Below are 20,849 nucleotides of genomic sequence, written 5' to 3'. Positions count from 1 at the left end.
ATATAGACATCTCCATTAAAGCTTACGATGCATTTTACCAAGAATACATCCCTCACATACATGTTTGGGAGGTAGCTCAACATGTGGCATATCCTATACCATTTTATGCCTCTGCAAAAGCATCAGATTACCATAATTCACATGCCCAAATTTGGCATGCCATATCTCTGCGTCTTGCATGGCAAAAGTGGTGGTAGAAACCATACATACATCCTGTGCTTTCTTCTCAAATGCGTCGGACTGATACAAGCCGTGGTATAATGTCCTAGAAGTGACTATCTCATAGTCATAGTCACTAGAAACGTTTCGGGGTTTTTGGCGTTTCGGGGCAAAACGTTTCGGCCTTCAGCTAAGAAACGCCAAGGTTTTGGTTTTTTTTCTATATAATTTTGCATTGCTAAAGTTCCAAACAATAGGAACTTTTAACATTTTGAGAAACAATTTTTTTTAAAGAAACCCAAAAAAATTAGGAGTTTCTGAAACGTTTTGAAAGGTTTCTTGCATTTCGGGGTTTCGGGGTTTCTCACTCCAAAAATGCGTTTTCTTGTGACTATGCTCATAGTCCTTCTCTCTATCTCTTATTGTACACCTGTCATCCTCAAAGTGGAATGCATAGCCACTTTTAGCAAAAGAGGAGACTGATAGCACATTCTTCTCTATGCCTGGTACATAGAGTATATTTGTGAGATATGCAACTCTGGCCTCATTCTTTGCCTGACACGTAGTCTCAAGCGATCTTCGAGGTCTTGCAAGACCAGATATGCGGAATAATAGATCTCTTGATAGACAAGGAGATCAATGCCATAGCTTGGGTAGCTTGGGCATCATAGGCATCCCATCACTTCTGCTCTTGAGCATAGTTGCCAGGCGTTTGAGAAACGGCAGGTATGAAACGGGTTTCATACGTTTTGAAACGTTTCATAAAAGGTAAGAAACGGGTAAAAAAAGGTTTCATACAAAACAGAAAAAACATGTATATTTTTTACTTGAAATATACAAAAGAAAAAACTATTGACATAACTTATAAGAGACCACATTGAATTCATTTCAATAAAAACAGAATACATGTAAGATATGATGATATCACAAATCACGTGGGTGATCACTGATGACTAAACAAAAATCAAAAGCATCACCACGTGGGTGATGATTCATGACTCAAAATCCAAGATCAAAATAAATAACATGTCCAAAGTTCAAACTAAATAACATGTCCAAATAAAATGATACTGGCAGCTGCTAGCTACTATCTGCATCCTCATGCTCATCCTCATCTGCATCTTCTGCCTCTGGAGCCTCACTCTCAAGGTCACTGCCGGTAGCCGAGTCCTCAAAGGCCTCATCCTCTAGAGGTGCAGGTGCACCACTAGTACTAGCCTCTCGAGAAGATCGTGTAGTGCGAGCCGGAGCCATGATCTCCTCATAGAGCATAGAATAGATGTCTCTCTCCTCCTGAGGAATGTCGGGAATCTCCTTGCACTTCATGATATCAATCTTATCTGGATTCACTTGGCGAGGCTCAATGGGATGACCCTTTTGTTCTAGCAATCGGAGATTGCAATGACAAAAGACAAGCCTCTCCAATTGTGCTGAGGACAGTCTATTTCTCTTTTTCGTGTGAAAAAGAGCCCATGTACTCCAGTTTCTCTCACAAGGCCCTGAACTGCAATCCTGGGAGAGAACTCTCAGTGCAATCCGTCTCTACATTGCACAAAAAAGAATGTTAAGTTAGAGTCAAAAAGAGAGTAGCATTTGAATGTAGATTTTGAAAGAATAGGACTCACGAGACAAAGATACAAGATTCAAGAATCAAGAAACCTTACCAAGTTGGGTGTCCCAATACCGTATTTCTCCCACCAAGACACTGGCTCCAACTGTGTCTCCCTGAGCAATGCAGTAGCTCGCCCAAACATATGGCTACCGTTGCGGTAAATGAGAAGCTCATCCTCGAGCTTTCTCATCAGCTGTATATCACCTCCCACTCCCACCAACTTGGTAATGTACTCGATCCATCCTGACTCTAGCTCCTCATTGAGGTATTGCTCCTCATTCCTCCAAAGGGGATGCAAAATGTGAGCAACGGCATGGATTGGCCTATGAAACCAATCCCAACGCCGATTCCAGATCTCCTTAATATCTTGAACTCTGCATGTAACATGTGACACACATAAGAGATCAAGATTTATAAAATAACTCAAAGACTAAAGTTAAAGCCCAAGGGTGAGCACCTGTCACGCGACAAGGTAGTGAAATCATTGAGAGCTTCACCAATTCTGTCCATGAACTCATAAAGCAGCCCAATGGTACTTCCCTCCATGTCTGTGAGCCGAAGGACACTATACATGGGCTGAAGTGCCTTCACAAGTCCCTCTGCATCCTGCCACCAAGTATCTCTCATGACCATACGAGAGAATGCTATAGACTTGGGCTCATCCTTGTCCTCCCATGCTGTCCATTCACGACACACAACAGTGCGTAATAAGCCATGTCGCACTCTCACTAGTCTCTCCACCACAATAAACATATATGCAAACCGAGTTTTGGAGGGCTTTAGAAGCTCAAGATCACTATTGGCCCTGTACATGCTCAAAACCTTCGGCCTCTTTGTGACAAAGTTCACCATGGTAGATGCAGCTGAAAATACATGGCTCACCCAATCAAGCTTTCCCACATCCTCAATCATCAAGTCAAGGCTGTGTGCTGCACAAGGTGTCCACACAATCTTGGGGAACTCCTCCTCTAACATCCTGCCCATGGATACACAATTGGACCCATTGTCCGTGATCACCTGCACAATGTTATTAGGCCCAATTTCATTGATTGCCTGGCGCATGTGGGACATAATGAACTCCCCTGTAACCACTATCCCTGGCACCGATGCATCTATGGCACGGATGAACATTGTGCCTTTGCAGGAGGACACAAGAATGTTGTACACATTTCTCTTCCGCGCATCTGTCCATCCATCACAAAGCAAAGTACAACCATACTTTGCCCAAGTGGCCTTGAGAGGCTCCATCTCCATCTCCACAGCCAGTTGCTCCTTGCGAAGCTCAGTAGTGCGCAATGTCTCGTAGGAGGGGCCATCCCACTCACACCCAATGCGGGAGATAGCTCTCATTGCCTTCTTCCATCGAGGAGTCCTGACAATGTGGAAGGATAATCCACATTGAATAAACAACTTCATCAACTCCCTCGTTGCCTCTTTCATGGCAGCCTTTTGCATCCCTGCCTGTACATGTCCTTTCTTGAACACTGGAAGACTAGTTCTTTTGGCTCGAGGTGCCGAGCTAGAACCACCTGCAACACCACCTGCAACCTCACCACTGGTATCTTCCTCTCTGATACTGCGAGTCCTCTTGGAGACACTTTGACGTGCTTGAGGCTCTCCCAGATTGGGGATATCCTCAAGGGGGATACCTAGCTGCATGGCCTTCCAAGCCTTGAGGCTATCATAGATTTCTTGTGGCACATGCTTACATGGCCCAATGCCGAAACCCTTTGTTTGTGAGAAATGTGCCTTCAACCGCCATGGTGCTTATCAGCACAAAAGTTGCATTTCCACTTTCTGGAGCCTGAGCCACCATATCTAGACTCGAAGGTGACATTGTTCCAAAGAGAATCACCTGTTCAAGGCATCCTACAAGACGAGGATAAATGCAGATTGTTGGCCCTGCAAGTGCGACACATAACATAAACTAATCTCAATAGAGCAAGGGTGGACCGTGGAAGATATGCCATAAATATTGATGGAAGAGAAAAAAGTGTGCTGTTTTGTGAGTTGTGCAGAGAAAACCAACTTAAAGCAAAACAGGACATTACCCCTTTGGAAGACCTCCACAAGGCCCAAGGACACCAAGGAGCAGGGGGTCGACAGAAGCGATGGAAGGACAAGAAGGATGGCACGCAAATCGGCGAACTCACATGCGGCGGCCACTGGGAAGCGTGATAATATGCGCCGTACGAATCCAGGAAAGAAAACGTTTTTTAAGGTTTTTAAAAACTGCATGATGTATGAAACGCGTTTCATACTGTACGAAACGTTTCGAAACGTTTCGTACGTTTCAAAAGTGTATGAAACGCGTTTCTATGCAACACTGCTCTTGAGTAGCAGTACTAGCAACTGTAGGAGCAGCTGCCTGGGCACCTCGCTCACCCCTTTGAGGAGTGGCAAGAGATACATCTGTTAGAAGTCATCTCCTGTCTATTTGTATACACCAGGGCCTCTGTTGTGGGTGTGCCCGCCCGTATATCATTTTTCCACACTCCCCGTATTTTTTCCCTATTTTTCCCATTTTTTTCTAGTGGCTGGAGGGCTGCCAGGTGATGCCAGGAGCATCCTATTGCTGGCCGACTTGATCTATTTCAGTCGTGGGCTGTAGGAGTGCTGGCCGACTTGCTTTGCTCAGGCGTAGGCATCTGTAGCTGGCCGACTGCTATTTTCAGCAGTCGTGGACATTTTACACAGTCGTGGGCACCTTCTGGAGCTGGCCGACTGCTCACATGGAGATGTATATATTGCCCCTCAGCCCCCACCACTTTCTCATTCAGTTTTTAGGGATCTTGTGTATAGAGAAGAGTTTACACACCTATCTCTCTGTGTTTCTTGTGCTGATTATTTTCTGCAGTCTACTTGCTCTTGTCTACCCAAGTTTGGTTGTCATTTCCGCTGCATATTCTGACATGGTATCAGAGCCCTAGGCTCTAGGAGATCTTGGGCGTTTTTTCTGAGCAAGAGGGGGAGCAACAGGTTGCTGATCGGTGGACTGTTCCGGGCTGAACGGGAAGAGAAGGTGCAAGAGGAAGGCGGGCAAAGGGGCTGGACAGCCACTTGCATATTTTCTGATTTTCAGATTTTTTCCCACCCACCCACCCTTTCAGGTTACTCTCCGAGATGGCAGATTTACTCGAGATGGCTGAGAAGCACGTGAAGATTCCGACTCTCCCCACGTTCCCAGTGGATCGTCAGTTGGACGGGTCCAATTATGGCATCTGGAAGGTCATGATGGAGTCAGTTTTGGAGTCATATGATCTTGCTGATTTTATTATCATTGGGGTGCCACGGTCGGAAGCTGAGGAAGGGGAGTTATTATCGACGAGGAAGGACCGAGAGGCACAAGCACACATGTGGGACCGTGTCAACGCCAGGGTCCGGTCGTTTATATTCCTCAATTGCACACCACATGTGATCAACCATGTGAAGCACATGACGCTGGCGAGAGGCATATGGGAGCACTTGGCTTCTTTGTACAACAGGGTGTCACCCATGAAGCGGATATCCTTGGAAGTGCAGATGCGGGTTATGAACCCTGCAAAGTCTTCGACGATGCGGGAACACATTAACAAGCTGCAGGCCCTTCAGCAGGAAGTCCTTCAAGCTGGGAAAGAGATATCATCCGAAGACATGGCCATCACGTTACTTTCCCACTTGCCTGGTCAGTATTCCGCTTTCTATTTCTCGTTGATCACGAGTGGCAGGCTCAGCACCATTACTTGGGAGGAGCTTGTGCCAATGGTCTTGGACCAAGAGGAACGTTTCACGAACCCTCCTCACGGCGGAGGTTCGGAGGCCTTAACTGGCCAACGGTCGAAAGGCCGTAATACCAACAAGGGCAAAGGGAAGGCTTCACCGGAGAAGTCTTCTGAGAAGAAGCCTGATCCAGAACGAGAGAAGCTGAAGGCCGAAAGATCGTGTAATGATTGTGGCGAGAAAGGCCACTACTGGAGGAAGTGCCCCAAGCGGACAGGGAAGAGTGCTGATTCCTCAGCCTCAGCTGCGAAGACTCCGGCATTTGTGCACTTGGAGATGGTGGACTCCGATGCTTCATCATCTTCGAGCGAGGAGGCAGTTGGCTTCACCGCAAAGGATACCTGGGAATGGATTCTCGACGGTGGTGCTTCCAGGCACATGACTCCATCCCGTGACTTCTTCCTGGATCTGAAACGGCAGTCAGGTCGTATTTTTATTGGCGATAACTCCACTATTCCGATACATAGTGAGGGCCGGATGGAGATTATTCCCGACGGCAAGGGGGGCAAGCATGCTTCCCGTGTTCTTTATGTCCCTGCTCTGGGCTTTCATCTTTTGTCAGTGCATGAGGTATGCAAGACTGGCTTTCGGGTGGAATTTGAAAAGCATTCAGTTGCTCTGAGGGACCGTGAGACAGGCAAAGTTGTTTGGGAAGGCGGTGTGGAGAATGGCATCTACAAGCTCTCTGCACTCTCCTCACTGACAGGCTCTCAGGTCGGAGATTTGTGGCACTTTCGTTTTGGCCACTTAAATGTGGATGCTTTGCGGCGCGCCTTCCGGGACCAGATGGTGGTTGGCTTGCCAGATGTTGGTAGTAGGCAAGGACGCTGCAGTTCTTGCATCCGTGGTAAGCAGCACAGGGAATCCTTTCCGAAGCAGGCTTCCAGGCGGGCTTCGAAACCATTGGAGTTGATTCACACTGACTTGTGTGGACCACAGCAGATACCATCCTTGGGAGGATCTCTCTACTTCATGCTGCTTGTTGATGATTGTACCAGATTCACGTGGGTCTACTTTCTTTCCCAGAAGGACCAGGCTTTTGCTCGGTTCAAGGATTGGCACGTGATGGTGGAGAAAGAGTCTGGATTTCAGGTCAAGACTCTCAGGGCCGACAAAGGAGGTGAATTCTCCTCGACTGTATTTTTTCGGTTTTGTGCAGATCATGGCATCAAGAGGGAATTGGCCAATACCGGATCGCCTTCGGAGAATGGAGTTGTTGAACGTAAGAACAGGACTGTGGTGGAGATGGCGAGGACTATGCTGGAGCATCGAGATCTTCCTCGTCCACTTTGGGGTGAGGCTGTGGCAACAGCTGTCCATACCATTAACCGCTCTCCGACGACTTCTGTACCCCACATGACTCCATTTGAGGCATATTTTGGCAGGAAATCCGATGTCTCGCACTTCCGTGTCTTTGGGAGTGACGCGTATGTACATATTCCGAAGAAGCAGAGGGGGAAGCTTGACTCCAAGTCCCGCAAGCTGGTATTTGTGGGGTATAACTCTCTTTCCAAGGGATACAGGTTGTATGATCCAGAGAGGAACGAGATTATTGTCAGCTGGGATGTGGTCTTTGACGAGCATGTTCCAGCATCCACTGTCGAGGAGCCGCCACTTCTTGGAGATCCAGAGGAGTCTGATGATGATTCCCAGTATACTACTCCAGTTGATCCACCTCAGTCATCACAGGAGGTTGAGCCCGCAGCTGGAGTTGAGCCCCCGCGACCACAGGAGGCTCCACGATCTGTTCGAGTACCTAGGTGGTTGTTTGATACCCTTCGGGAGTCAGGTGTCACGGAGCTACCCTCCGAGTGGACCACAGAGGACGGCCCTCGAAGATCACATCAAGTCCGAGATAAAAGCAACACGGCGGAGCTTCTTTAGGTGAACTATGCTCTTATGTCTTGTATCATGCGGGATAAAGAGCCCACTTCCGTAAAGGAAGCCCTTTCACAGGATACTTGGAGGGAAGCCATGCAGGTGGAACTTGACGCCATCGAGAAGAACAACACTTGGGAGTTGGTACCGAGGCCGTCGAAGCGGTCAGTCATTGGTGTCAAATGGGTCTTTAAGACCAAGTACGCGGCTGATGGGTCGGTGGACAAACACAAAGCCAGGCTCGTGGCTAAGGGTTATGCTCAGCGGCCAGGCATCGACTACGAGGATACCTTTGCACCGACAGCGCGGATGACCACGATTCGGACCGTTCTTGCCCTTGCTTCTTCTCAGAGGTGGCCCGTGTACCAGATGGATGTAAAATCAGCGTTCCTTAATGGTGACCTGCAGGAGGTGGTGTACGTTGAGCAGCCTCCAGGCTTTATTGTTCCAGGATCGGAAGGGATGGTTTACAGGTTACGTAAGGCCTTGTATGGTCTTAAGAGCAGGCTCCCAGGGCTTGGAATCAGAAGATTGATTCCTTCTTTATTTGGACTGGATTTCAGAGATCGGTTGCAGATCCGAACCTGTATCTCTTTCGGGAACGCGGCATGGTCACACTTATCATCCTTTATGTGGATGATCTCATTCTCACCGGCGGTCATGTGGAGCACATTGGAGTGACGAAGGCTGCCTTGTCAAAGGAGTTTGAGATGACCGACTTAGGCTTACTCGACTTCTTCTTGGGATTGGAGATCTGGCAGACCCAGAGGGGGTTTTTCGTCTCTCAGCAGCGGTATGTTCATGAGTTGCTTGAGGCCTTTGGGATGGAGAACTGCAAGCCTATTACTTCGCCGATGGACCCGAACACAAAGTTAACCGTTACAGATCCTTGTGAGCCAGTTGATGCCTCGCAGTACCGGAAGTTGGTTGGTTCATTGATCTGGTTGTTGAACACCAGATTGGACTTGAGCTTCTCCGTGGGACTGTTGAGCTCTTTTATGCAGACGCCATTGAAGACTCATTGGGACGCAGGATTGCGGATCTTGCGGTATCTGCAGAATACGAAGGATCTGGGACTCTTTTACACAGGAGGGAATGGAGTCAAGCTCCAAGGTTGGAGTGACTCAGATTGGGGAGGAGATCCAGACACGAGGAGGTCTACTTCAGGATACACTTTTACCCTCGGCTCAGGAGCGGTTTCTTGGAGCAGCAAGAAGCAGCCAACTATTGCCCTTTCTTCGACAGAGGCAGAGTATCGGGCTGCTTGTGGTGCTGCTTGTGAGGTTGTATGGCTGCGGAGGCTGCTAGGCGAGATGGGGTTTCTACAGAGGGAGCCCACAGTCATCCAGTGTGATAACCAGAGTTGTATAGCTATTGCTCGGAATCCGGTTTTCCATGCCCGGACCAAGCATATAGAGATACAATATCACTTTGTTCGTGAGAAGATCTTGGCGGGTGACATCTTGCTACTTTATTGTTCGACGGAGGACAATGCGGCGGACCTCTTCACGAAGTCTCTACCTCAGGCTACGCTCAGGCGGCACTCCAGCTCCCTGGGGTTGGTTTCACAGCCAGGAGCTGAGAGGGGGTGTTAGAAGTCATCTCCTATCTATTTGTATACACGAGGGCCTCTGTTGTGGGTGTGCCCGCCCGTATATCATTTTTCCACACTCCCCGTATTTTTTTCCTATTTTTCCCATTTTTTTCTAGTGGCTGGAGGGCTGCCAGGTGATGCCAGGAGCATCCTATTGCTGGCCGACTTGATCTACTTCAGTCGTGGGCTGTAGGAGTGCTGGCCGACTTGCTTTGCTCAGGCGTAGGCATCTGTAGCTGGCCGACTGCTATTTTCAGCAGTCGTGGACATTTTACACAGTCGTGGGCACCTTCTGGAGCTGGCCGACTGCTCACATGGAGATGTATATATTGCCCCTCAGCCCCCACCACTTTCTCATTCAGTTTTTAGGGATCTTGTGTATAGAGAAGAGTTTACACACCTATCTCTCTGTGTTTCTTGTGCTGATTATTTTCTGCAGTCTACTTGCTCTTGTCTACCCAAGTTTGGTTGTCATTTCCGCTGCATATTCTGACAACATCTGCTGGACGTACATCTTCACCATTCACATAACCCCAAAGGTCTTTAGCCACAGCCAGATTTCTAACCATAAAACTCCATAGGGAGTAGGTTGCCACCTCTTGGGACAAAACCCTAAACACATCCGATGCATTCTGAGCCATAGATCCTATAGAAAAGAATCCAGTCCCACGCTAGTGCCAAACGCACTGCAGATAGTGCCCCACTGAATGCACCCAGATGATGCGTAGTGGCTCACTGTAGCAACAAGTATATGAAGAAAAAGACAAAGTGTAGAGTATAAAGAATGTACTGGCAAGTATCTTTTGGAGCCAGAAATAGGTGCATGGAGCTGATGTAGCACTCAGAAGGGAGCTGATGTAGAGTATAAAGAATTTACTGGTGAGTATCTTCTGGAGCCAGAAATCGGTGTAGGTAGCTGATGTAGCACTCAGAAGCCTCTCTGGTGCTGAAGCGAACTCTTCCAGGGAAGTTGGAGTAGGGAGACTGTCTGGACAGTAGCGTGGAGGCAGCAGTCACGCTCTGGAATGCCTACACTCACCCCTGGATCTCAGCCGCGGGGGTGAGCCTCTCTCCGCTACTGCCGCCGGTTGGGTGGGGCGGTGGTGGTGCTCTGCCACCGGCTGGGAGGAGAAGCTATGGTGCTCTCCCCATTAGGGCGGCTTGCTTTTGGTAGTGGATGTCCTTGGATCTCAGCCACTGGGCGGGACGATGGTGGTGCTCTCCCCACTACTACCACCGGCTGGGTGGCGCAGCGGCGGTGCTGTGTGCCACTGGTTGGAGGAGGGAGGTGGCGGTCTCTCCCCACGAGGGCCGCCCATTTTTGGTGGTGAAAATGGGTGGTGGCTGACTTGGCGGCGGAGGGAGGAGTTCGGGCGGAGCTTTGGCTTTGTAGGGCTTACCTACAGAACCAGAGTTCTAATACCAAATGTTGGAAAGGAGGGAAATGGATACGTGCAGAGCAGCAACCTCACTCACACAAGGAGTACATAGAGAGGCGGCAATGACAAGACGTGTAGATGTGGTATGCACGTAGTCACATCATAATAATAAAGTGAAAGTAGAAGTCACAACAAACCCTAAACCATAAGCGGTGTCCTTTCACGACGGACGTCCTGGGGAAAAGATCCGCAAGGGATAAAAAGTGCCCCTGGTAAGCCCGTGTTTACACTTGGCACTCCACATGGCATAAAATGCTTTCACTCCCTCCTCAGTTCCTCTTAGATTTCTGGGACAATTTTTGGCAATCTTTGCTAGACGATCCACTACTGCTAGGATGGAGTCCTACATTTACCAAAGGTAATCCAATGATGAAATCCATGCTTATGCATTCCCATTCCATTTGCGGGATGTCTTAAGAATGCAACTTTTCTGGTAGTTTTATTCCTTCATCCTTGATCTTTTGGTAGATTAAGCATCGAAGGACATGTTGTAATACATCCTTCTTGAGTCCTGGCCAAAAGAAACATTTCGTTATAGCCATGAAAGTCTTCACATATCTGGGATGTCCTGCAATAGGTTTGTGTCAAGCCTCATTTAGAATTCTTCTCTTCAAATCTCCTCCGTTCGGAACACAGTCCTTGGACGGCATAGATGGAGGGGCTGCCATGAAGTCCTCCAAAGTGGGGAAAGCCAAGGGCATGGACTGGCTATCTAATGAGCACAGATGACCGGTCAAAAGCAGGGGCGGGGGGTGGGGGGTGGGACGTAGGAGGTGGGGAGACAGGCAACCGAGGGAGTAGGTGGATATGGTGGTGGGGCAGAGAGAGGCGACGGGCTAGGACGGGAGGAAACCGGCGGGGAGGGTGTCAATGCTCAAAGGAGTAAGACAAGGGGAGGATGTGATGGGGCAAGGGGGGGCACAAATGACTAGGTGGGGAAGCTGCACCTCTCCTTAGTCTTTCCTTGGATGTGAAGGCCAATGTGAGGCAAGCTGTCTAAGGAAGGTTGGTTGAGCCAAGATGGCAAGAGAACCCAATTGGTGCGTAAGCATGGGGAAACTAGGGAACGGGGCAAAGATTGGGTGTAGACGAGCAGGTTTGCACGTGGGAACCGGAGTTATTAGTTGTAACATGCAACTGCTATGATTGTGTAATGCACAACAAGACCTTTATACCTTTATGTTAGTGAACATCAAGCAATCCACTTTTATCTTTATTCACAGGAGATAGAGCCGAAGAGAGAGAGAATGCAGAGACGGCACGAGATTGGGTCCCAATCTACCCACTTAAGGGCCCCCTACGGCAACCAGGAGTATTTGCTTTATTACTTCGGAAAATTTCTGTTACAATGCAGAAAACGTACCGAAGGTAATTGACGGAGGAATGCCAAACACAAGGACATTGTAGACCAAATGTCTGCTGAACCATCAAACGGGTTGAAGACAACTATGAAGCCACTTCGGAGAGCTTTATGCACACCCAGATCTGGTGAGGGAGGTGCACTGCTGAAGGCTGAATGCAGAAGAGAGCTTCAAGCTGCCTTGGGACTGCAGCACAAGAGTGCTTGGCTGAGATTGATGTATGCACAAGACAAGGGTCTCAGGCATACATGCTTCTGCACTTTTCTACTGCTGAAATCTATGAAGAATGAGATGATTTTAGGCAATGGCTGAGGGCTGCTTATATATGGAATTTTGCTGCTGGTGGGTGGGTGTTACTGCTGTCGGCCTGTTTTTATGTGCTCACGACTGCTGTTTTTAGCATTAAATGCTATCAAAGCAGAACATTGCTTCCACACGTGTGGTGTATGCTGTCCTGGCTGCTGGCTGACTGCATCTACACCTGGCCGACTAGCTGTCTAGGCCCTGTAGGGCTTGCCGACTGGCTGTTTGCCCTCTTCGTGTGGCTTATGGTGGCATACAAGGCAAAGACTCTTAGGTTGGTCCCCAAGGGCTGGCCTAGAACCTTAATCCCTCTGCTAAACCTAAATGCTTCTAAATGCATGCTATGCTAGGCTGACTTATATGCTTGACTGTTCTCCAAGTGGGTTAAGTGTGACAGACTCTAAGGCTTGGAATGGCCTATGTTGCTCGTGCTTGGCATGTCCCTGGACTAGGGCTCACAATGGGGTCATGGTATATGACAAATTTTCCTAAAAAGGTACTACTTCTATACAAGTATGGCACTGATGAGCCAATGAGGTGATAGCTCAAGTGGTGAAGGTGTTTGTCTAGGACCAGGAGGTCTTGGGTTCAAAACCCCACAAGGTGCTTGCTCGGAAAAAACACCTTTGGGCGATGAAAAATGATAGCTATGGGAGGATCTTGGGCCTAAGGCCAGTTGGATAAAAAAAGTAGGCACTGATGATGAGCCATTGTGTCACACCGCACCTTAGTGCATGGGTGCATGTGACATTAGTATATACGGAAGGGGTGAAACATTCTCCTTTTGGCAGTATTTTCTTATTTTGTGTTTGTGGCTATGTTGAGGTAGTCTTCTTTCCATCGTGCACGGAGGTGGAGGTGAAGCTAGGATTCAAGCCTGAGTAGCTTGCCATGTGCCAAAGAAGATCGTGCTCAGAAAGTTTGATGATAAACTGTATCCTTCTGCTTTGCATTCTTTGTGGCATCAATTTGTAGCGTAAGTTTTTGTGGTACAAATGTCCGAAAAGGACAAAGTTATTCTTGCTACTAGTTATCACCCCAATGGCCCTCATCATGATGCAAATGATTCAACCGTTTGAGACCCAATATACTCTAGAGTTTGAGCAGATGAGATCGGAGTCTGAGGCTGACCGGGAGCATCAGCGATGCGAGGCCAAGGAGACTTGACATGCCAGGAGGACCACCATTAAGCTGAGGTGGAATGACAGCACCAGAAGTTCATGGCGATCCTCCAGTAGTTCGCACGTATCCTCTCAGTCAACCACCCATGTCAGAAAGAAGGAAAGTATGATGATATACTCGGTCCTTCAGCTTTGCATTCTTGGCTGCATTAGTTTAAAATCCAAAAAGGACATGTTGGCTGCCTGTGCGCATGGTGGAAAGACTGGTTGCATAACAGTAAGAAAGCTGTGACTGTGGTTGTCGTGTACCAGTGGGCCAAGTTCGAGGAAGCTCTCAAAAGCAGTTCCTATCACCACAATTGGTCGATCGTCTTGGGGACGAGTCTTGGTCAAGGATTGTTTCGAACTGCATGACATAATTTCACTGTCCTGTTTTTGGGAAGAAAGGACTACTTTTTAATTATATTTTGTCTTGCTTTGGCTTCACAAGACATGTAGTGTGCTTTTCTGATAACATTTTTAATGAGAGAATAATCAAGTTGTAGCATGTCTTGTTGCGTCTTATTGCAGGCCTCATCCAAATGAATGTTCAGGCAGTGATCTGGATGGAGATTTGTATTTTGTGAGCTGGGATGAGGAGTTGATCCCCTCAGCAGTAGATCCACCTATGGACTACCAGCCACCGCCACCTAAATTGCAAGATCATCCAGTAACAATTCAGGCAAGCCACTCACCCCACAGTGACAATGGAAAGACGCGATCAGCTTCATTAAATTCATTTCTTGTACTGTTCCTCCTCTACATGCCTTAGTGCCCCCCCCCTCACCCGCGCATGTTTAACCTGTGTGCTTACTACGTGTGATATGTTTTTCACACAGGAAATTGATTCGTAGACTTCATGACCAATGACAGTCTAGGGCTCATATCAAATGCACACACAGTCTTTGCTGATACTGAACTTGCAAAGGCTCGAGATACAAAATGTTTGATGCTTGCAAAGTTGTGCTCTGCAGCTGTTGATTTCCCAAAGACCGGAGTACCAGTGATTTTACCTACCAACCTTCGGCCAAAGGCATACCCAGATTTCATGGAAAAGAATGATAAAACCACATACAAATCAGAGAGGGTGCTTGGGAAGCTCTATAGATCAGTCATAAAGGATAGCGAGGACAAGAAGATTTCCCCTTTTACTAAGCAAGAGGCAGCTGGATGCTATGATAAAGAGCTAGAGATACATGGGTTTGAGCATTATGTGGAAGAAGCACATGCACTGAAACGCTATTATGATGAAAAGTTACTTGCTTTGATGTATCAGTATGATGTGAAAAGCGAGGCTGAGATCTTCACAGGTAACATTCTTAGCTTGTCTAGATTGTATCAGAAGAGACCAGGAGAAGTCAAAGAGAGGATACAAAGAACCATGAACTCTTTGAAAAGGGAAGCCAGGAGCTGGTTAAGGAGCCATGAAGAGGGCATGGATGATGATCATGGTGATGTGTCGCCGGTGTTCTTTCAAGAAGAATTGGCAAAAGCGTCGGCGTGGTATCATGTGACCTATCATCCAGATTATGTTGTGGAGTCCAATGCTTACGAAGATTTTGAGCATGAGCATCTGCTTAGCTTCCCTTGGGTGGTTTATGACAAGCTCTTGGCCATCAAAAAAATGCATAGAGTTGTGAATGGGTGATGTTCACTGCAAAAGAGAGTTTAAGCGCCATGCTGAAAGATCATGTTAAATGTAGAGCACATTCAGAATTGCCAATGTAACAGGAGCTTCTGATGGTGGTGGTGGACAATGCTCCTGTCTTGTATATTAAGAAGAGTTAGCACTGTGGGTTTTTTCTCGGACAGAATCAGGCATTGAATTTTTGGGACTGAGGGGCGCCCACCTGGATGCCAAATGAGCAGCCCAGGTTTGAATCCTGAACCCAGGCATAGTAAATAGGCCGCTCAAATCACTATTTTGTCTGAAAAGAGGATAAATAAATTCCTGGCTACATGGGATTGTACATTGCTGTTGCATCAATCTTCAAAGGTCTATGATGCTTTTTCATGGGGCACTAACATTGGATGATTGGATGAGCAACCTTGCCTCTCCAAGACTCACAGGCAGCCTGCGAAAAAAGAGAGATTTTACCAACCTAACCCTTGCCCAACCCCCACACATCCCATGGGTAGGGGACCAGTTTTTTGTAAGACCCACCCTCAATGTGATGCACCCATAAGAACTTCAGGGGGTTTACAGACTTTGGGTGCCTACGTTTTTCAGAAAAAAGCAAGAAAAATCCCAAAAATTGGGGGGATCTTCCCCACCCAAGCTTGTGGATGGAGAGTCTCCCGTGTGAAAGAGCTAATCTATATCTATACTATCTAATAAGCATAGGTTTTCCCCCTGCCACTTCACTCTCGCTAGCCATCTCTAGAACCATCTCCTTTGCTTCTCCTCTAGCTCACGTGACAGCAGTGTACAAAGGGGCAGACTGTGCACGAGTTGGGACAGTGCCACAACAGCATGGGGGTGTAGAACTAGTGAGTTAATTTTAAATTTTCATTTAAGCTGTCTAGCTGTAGCTTTTCAATTTTTTCCTTTGAGCTGTCTAGCTGTAGCTTTCTAGTAACACCACCACAGACACCCACTAGAGGGATCAAACATTAATTTACATCCACTAGAGGGATCAAACATCAACTTGGATCTTTTAGTTAGGAGTTTAAGCAAACATTTGAAAGCCTCAGATACCATGTAAATGTTGTATAATGCAATCTTAGTTGTTACTAGTACTATTGCAAATGGTTGAAGCCATTAAAAAAAAGGGAGCATCGAAATGGTCCTTTTCCTTGGTTTAAATTAAATTTTGAGGTATATTCTCTAAAACGTTGTTTTTAAAATTTTATTCCCTAAGGCTCCATTCAATTCTCCTTTTTAGAATCGATTCTTTTTCAATATTCTATTGTTAGTATAAGTCGGCATGAAGTTTTTGTTCGTATGCATATGCATACATATGTATATGTGTATGCAAGCATATGACTGCATGCATGTGTGTATATGCATTTTTGCATGTGTATGTGTGTGCAAGTGTGCGTGTATGTGTGTATTTTTGTGCACGTGTATGTGTGTGTGTGTGCATGTATGTGACTCTCACATACTTTTATCTACGTGGGTCTCTCACATGCATTCTCTCTATGTCTATGTTATGTGCACAGACACAACCCTCTCACACATGTACACATGCACATGCACATGCACTCTTCTCACACCCGTCTTGCATACACATTCTCTCATACACATAGAAACTCTCTCCTATCATCAGATACAATGATACACCAGAAGAAAATCAAAATCAGCAAACTCAACCTCCTGCCCAATTGCTGGTAACAGGCGACCGACAAGAGCGCAATTCCAATCCCGGCGGACGAACGGGCAGCGCGCACCGGCGACTCCACCCACCCACACACCAACGTGGGTGTCTCATAAGAGACAAAGACAAAGAGGTGCTTATTCTTCCCTTTATACTTAGCTCCTTCTCTCTTCTTGACACTACATGGGATTAATACAAGGCTGCGTGTGGCGCTCTATGGTGAGCACGTGAGAAGAATAAGAAAACTAAGAAGAGTAAAAGAAAAGAAGAAGGAAGAAAAGAAGAGAGAGAAGAGAAGAAGAAAGAGAGAAGAAGTAGAGAGAACAGAAGAGGAAAAAAGAAGAAGGAGAGAGAAGTATAATTTTTTTTAAGAAAAAAAGAAAAAAGAAGTATTTTTTTAAAATACATATATCTTTTGAAGGGGTATATTTTTCCAAATCTTTGCTTCCGCTCCATCCCCGATTTCTACCAAGCATCTACAGCCATGGATTCTGATAATGGCACTCAACCACCAACCATTTCGAATGTGTCACCTCTTCTCGCTCCTACTTTGGAGGAGCACATTCTTCTACTCAAGATGCAACTTGAAGAACAACGCAAACGCCAGTGCGGTCATGAGGAATCTCTTGATGTAATGCCTCCCGAAGATGATCGCTTGAGCAAGATTCTCAAATCCGTTTTCGACTCGCAACAACACACTCCAATGACTCCAAGATCAGCTGTCGCGCATTCACGTTCTTCAAATTTGACGGTAAAAAGGATGGTCGTCTAGTTCTTTCTTGGTTGACTTAATTTGATGATTATTTTGCTGGTGAACGATTTTTCAAGGAAGATAAAATAAAATGTGCTACTAATCATTTGAGTGATCAAGCTTCTTTGTGATAGAACACACTTTGCATGGGTCCTACCAAGCCTCTTGCTTGGGATCAATTCCAAGATAAATTTAAGTTTGCTTTTCTTCCTCCACAATTCCACCTTAACACTCATTGAGCATGGAATGCATGACATGTCGTGATACAGTTTCTCAATACGCGGAGAGATTTTTGCAATCACTTCTTATGCTTCGTATGGTCGAGGATGTTCCTGAAGAGTCACTCCCACAAAATTATGAAGATGGTCTTGAGACAACTATTCAAGCGGATATGAATATGTTTAAGCCAACTTCTCTTGATGACGCAATCTCTCTTGCTCATAATTCCGAGCGCAAGAAAGGTTTGCCTCGTCAATTACCTCGCAATGGTCAGTATGCTTCTCCACCCAATCGACAATCTTCTTTCGTGGGGGGAATCAAAGTTTCGTATCTTCTTTTCGATGCCCTCAATTTTATCAATCTCCTTCATCACAAACAACGACGTCCATGGAATGGTAATAATAGTAATTTTGGTAATGGTAGTAGCAATGCACACACTTTTTCCAATTCAAATGTAAAGAACAATTTTAATACTACCGACCCAAGCAATGTACACCCCAAACCCAATTCTAGTCACAATAGTAATGCACCCACTCCTCGCCCTACCCAATCTTGTTAGGGCAATAATGTGCCTATATGCTTCAAGTGTCATCGAGTGGTGGGACATCGAGCCGGCAAGTGTACCTTTCGTACTACTCAAGTGGCACAACTTCACAATATCAAAGACGACACATACTACGATGGTGATGGTGATGGTGATACGGCTCCAGATTGGATGGAAGAACAACTCAACAATGAAGAAGTGGGTACGTAAAGCAAATTGGCAGAGGTACTTCAATCACTGCTCACTCTTTGCTTCGTATATGAAAGGATCTATTAATAGTAATGATATCACTATTTTGCATGATGATGGTAGTACGTATGATTTTATTTCTTAAAAGGCAGTTTGTAGATTGCATTTGGAGACTTATCCTTCATGTTATAAGGTTAAATCTACATTTCAAGGCACACGCTACATGGGCACTCGTGAAGTACATGACCTTGAGATACAAATTGGACCTTATTAAACAAAAATGAAACTTTCTCATTGCACCTTTGCATTCTAATGACATCATACTTGGTATGCCATTTAGACATGAATTCAATCCACATATTGATTATTTTATGCATACGATGGATTTCACACATAATGGTACTCTCATGCAATTAGTGGTGATTGTTCTCTTGAGATATATCCATTATTATCCCATATCCAAGCTAAACGTGCACTTCGGAAACAATCACGTGCATACATGATTTTCGTTAATGAAGTGCAAGCTTATGAAAATAATCTCACTCTCTCTCAACAAGCATTCATGGCTAAGTTTCAAGATTGTTTTGTAGATGATTTACCTCCTACCTTACCTCTTTCATGTCCTGAAGACCATACTATAGAGATTATTCGAGGTAGTAGCCAACCACCTCATAGAGCTCCTTATTGTAAAAATCCTCTTCAACAAAAAGAAATAGAACGCCAAATTAGAGAATTATTAGACAAGAAACTTATTCAACCTAGTAGTTCTCCTTTTGGTGCACATGTTCTTCTTGTTGAAAACAAAAATAAGACTTAAATGATGTGTATTGATTATAGAGCTCTTAATACGGTCACAAGTTAAGAATAGATATCCCATCCCTTGTGTTGATGATTTGCTAGACAAGCTTAAAGGTGCATTTATCTTTAGTAAAACTGATTTGAAATCTGGATATCATCAAATTCGAATGATTAGTTCTGACATTTATAAAACTGCTTTTCATACTCAAACTGGTCATTATGAATTTTTGGTTGTCTTTTGGTCTAACCAATGCACCTGCTACTTTTACACACATGATGAATCATATATTTCTTGACTATCAGAATTGCGTCATTGTTTTCTTTGATGATTTGCTTGTCTTTAGTAAGAATCATGCCAAACATGAAGAGCATCTTGCATTAGTGTTTAATCTTCTTAAATAAAATCAACTTTATGCTAATCTGAATAAAAGTCTCTTTTTCCAAGATGAAATTGAGTACTTAGGCCACATTGTTTCAGGTGAAGGTATCAAAGTTGATCCAAAAAAGGTAAAAGTCATTGAGACTTGGCCTATTCCAACATGTGCTAAAGAAGTTAGATCTTTTCTTGGTTTGGGTGGTTTTTATAAGAAGTTTGTCCATAATTTCTTATTGATAGCACTTGCTTTGACAATGTTACTTAAGAAAGGTCTAGTTTTTCAATGGGGTGAAAGCTAACAAAAATCATTTGATAGACTAAAATATTTGTTGACTCGTGTCCCTATCCTCTAACTTCTAGACTTTACTCGACCGTTCTTCCTCGTAGTCACTAATGCTAGTGGCTCAAGAATTGGTGCAGTCCTCATGCAGGATGGATACCCTTTTGGCTTATGAGAGTAGGAAATTGACACTATCTGAACTTTCATATAGTATATACGACAAGGAATTATTAGTAGTTGTCCATGTCTTACCCATGTGGAAACATTATCTTATGGGTTTTGAGTTTATGATTAAGATCAATAAACAAAGTATTAGATATCTTCTTAATCAACCTCTTATCTCATACCGCTATATTAAATGGGTATCTTTTATTTAGAGTTTTCATCCTCTTATCCAATATTAACCGCTATATTAAATGGGTATCTTTTATTTAGAGTTTTCATCCTCTTATCCAATATTAACCTGGTAAGAGAATGTAGTGGCTGATGCACTCAGTCGACAACCTTCCATTTCTAACATTTTAGTGCTTGACATTCATTTTTTACATAATGTGCATGATTTACATGTTACAGATCCTATTTTTTTGATGTTTGTTGGCACAAGTTAGAAACTAATAATTGGTTGTCTCTTCATAATTCTACATATAATGATGGTTTCAGTTTCTTTCAAAAATGTTTATGGATTACACTTCCTTATAGATCTTTTAATCTTGAAGAGATGCATTGTTCCCTATGTGTTGGTCATCGTGGCATTCTCACTACTCTTCGTACCATAGAAGAATATTTTTATTGGCCACAATTAAAACATGATGCTGCTTCTTTTGTATCGGAATGTGTGATATGTCAACAAGTTAAAAGACACTAAGGGAAACAATATGGACTACTCATTGAGGCCTTTACCTATTCCCGCGGCACCATTGGAAGAAATTTCTATGGACTTTATAATTGGTTTACCTACCACATCTTCTCGAAATGTTATGATATGGACAATTGTGGATAGGCTTAGTAAGCAAGCTTATTTCATTGCATGTCATAATACATTGAATGCTTCATCAAAACTGTCTTCACAAATCATGGATTACATAGTCATTATTTCGGATTGTGATTCTT

The 20,849-nt window shown here is 45.1% G+C and overlaps 1 protein-coding gene, 1 long non-coding RNA gene and 1 pseudogene across 3 annotated transcripts in view; 2 read left to right on the top strand and 1 right to left on the bottom strand.

The window, feature by feature from the left end:
• Positions 1–16,001, top strand: part of LOC147607687 (putative RNA-dependent RNA polymerase 1) — a 41,804-nt pseudogene extending 25,803 nt beyond the window's left edge. The window contains exons 3-4 of the transcript XR_015264693.1: positions 13,797–13,948; positions 14,099–16,001. The product of XR_015264693.1 is annotated as a putative RNA-dependent RNA polymerase 1 (transcript). The remainder of the gene's footprint in view (positions 1–13,796; positions 13,949–14,098) is intronic.
• On the bottom strand, positions 915–3,445 carry LOC147607688 (uncharacterized). The gene is made up of 3 exons (XM_086790443.1): positions 2,229–3,445; positions 1,824–2,145; positions 915–1,701 (listed from the first exon to the last, which is right to left on the bottom strand). Exons 1-3 carry the CDS (start codon positions 3,428–3,430, stop codon positions 1,240–1,242), a joined length of 1,986 nt encoding a protein of 661 aa, XP_086646569.1. The 5' UTR covers positions 3,431–3,445; the 3' UTR covers positions 915–1,239.
• Positions 16,002–17,262: 1,261 nt separating the features above from the next.
• LOC147607686 (uncharacterized) lies at positions 17,263–18,586 on the top strand. Its single transcript, XR_015264694.1, has 2 exons — positions 17,263–17,333; positions 17,603–18,586. It is a non-coding gene; the product is annotated as an uncharacterized LOC147607686 (long non-coding RNA).
• The last annotated feature ends 2,263 nt before the right edge of the window (positions 18,587–20,849 follow it).

Source organism: Cibotium barometz, chromosome 55 (genome assembly GCF_041138505.1).
Source record: "Cibotium barometz isolate CiBa-2024 chromosome 55, ASM4113850v1, whole genome shotgun sequence".
NCBI lineage: Eukaryota > Viridiplantae > Streptophyta > Polypodiopsida > Cyatheales > Cibotiaceae > Cibotium > Cibotium barometz.
This window is presented reverse-complemented; position numbering and strand designations above follow the sequence as displayed.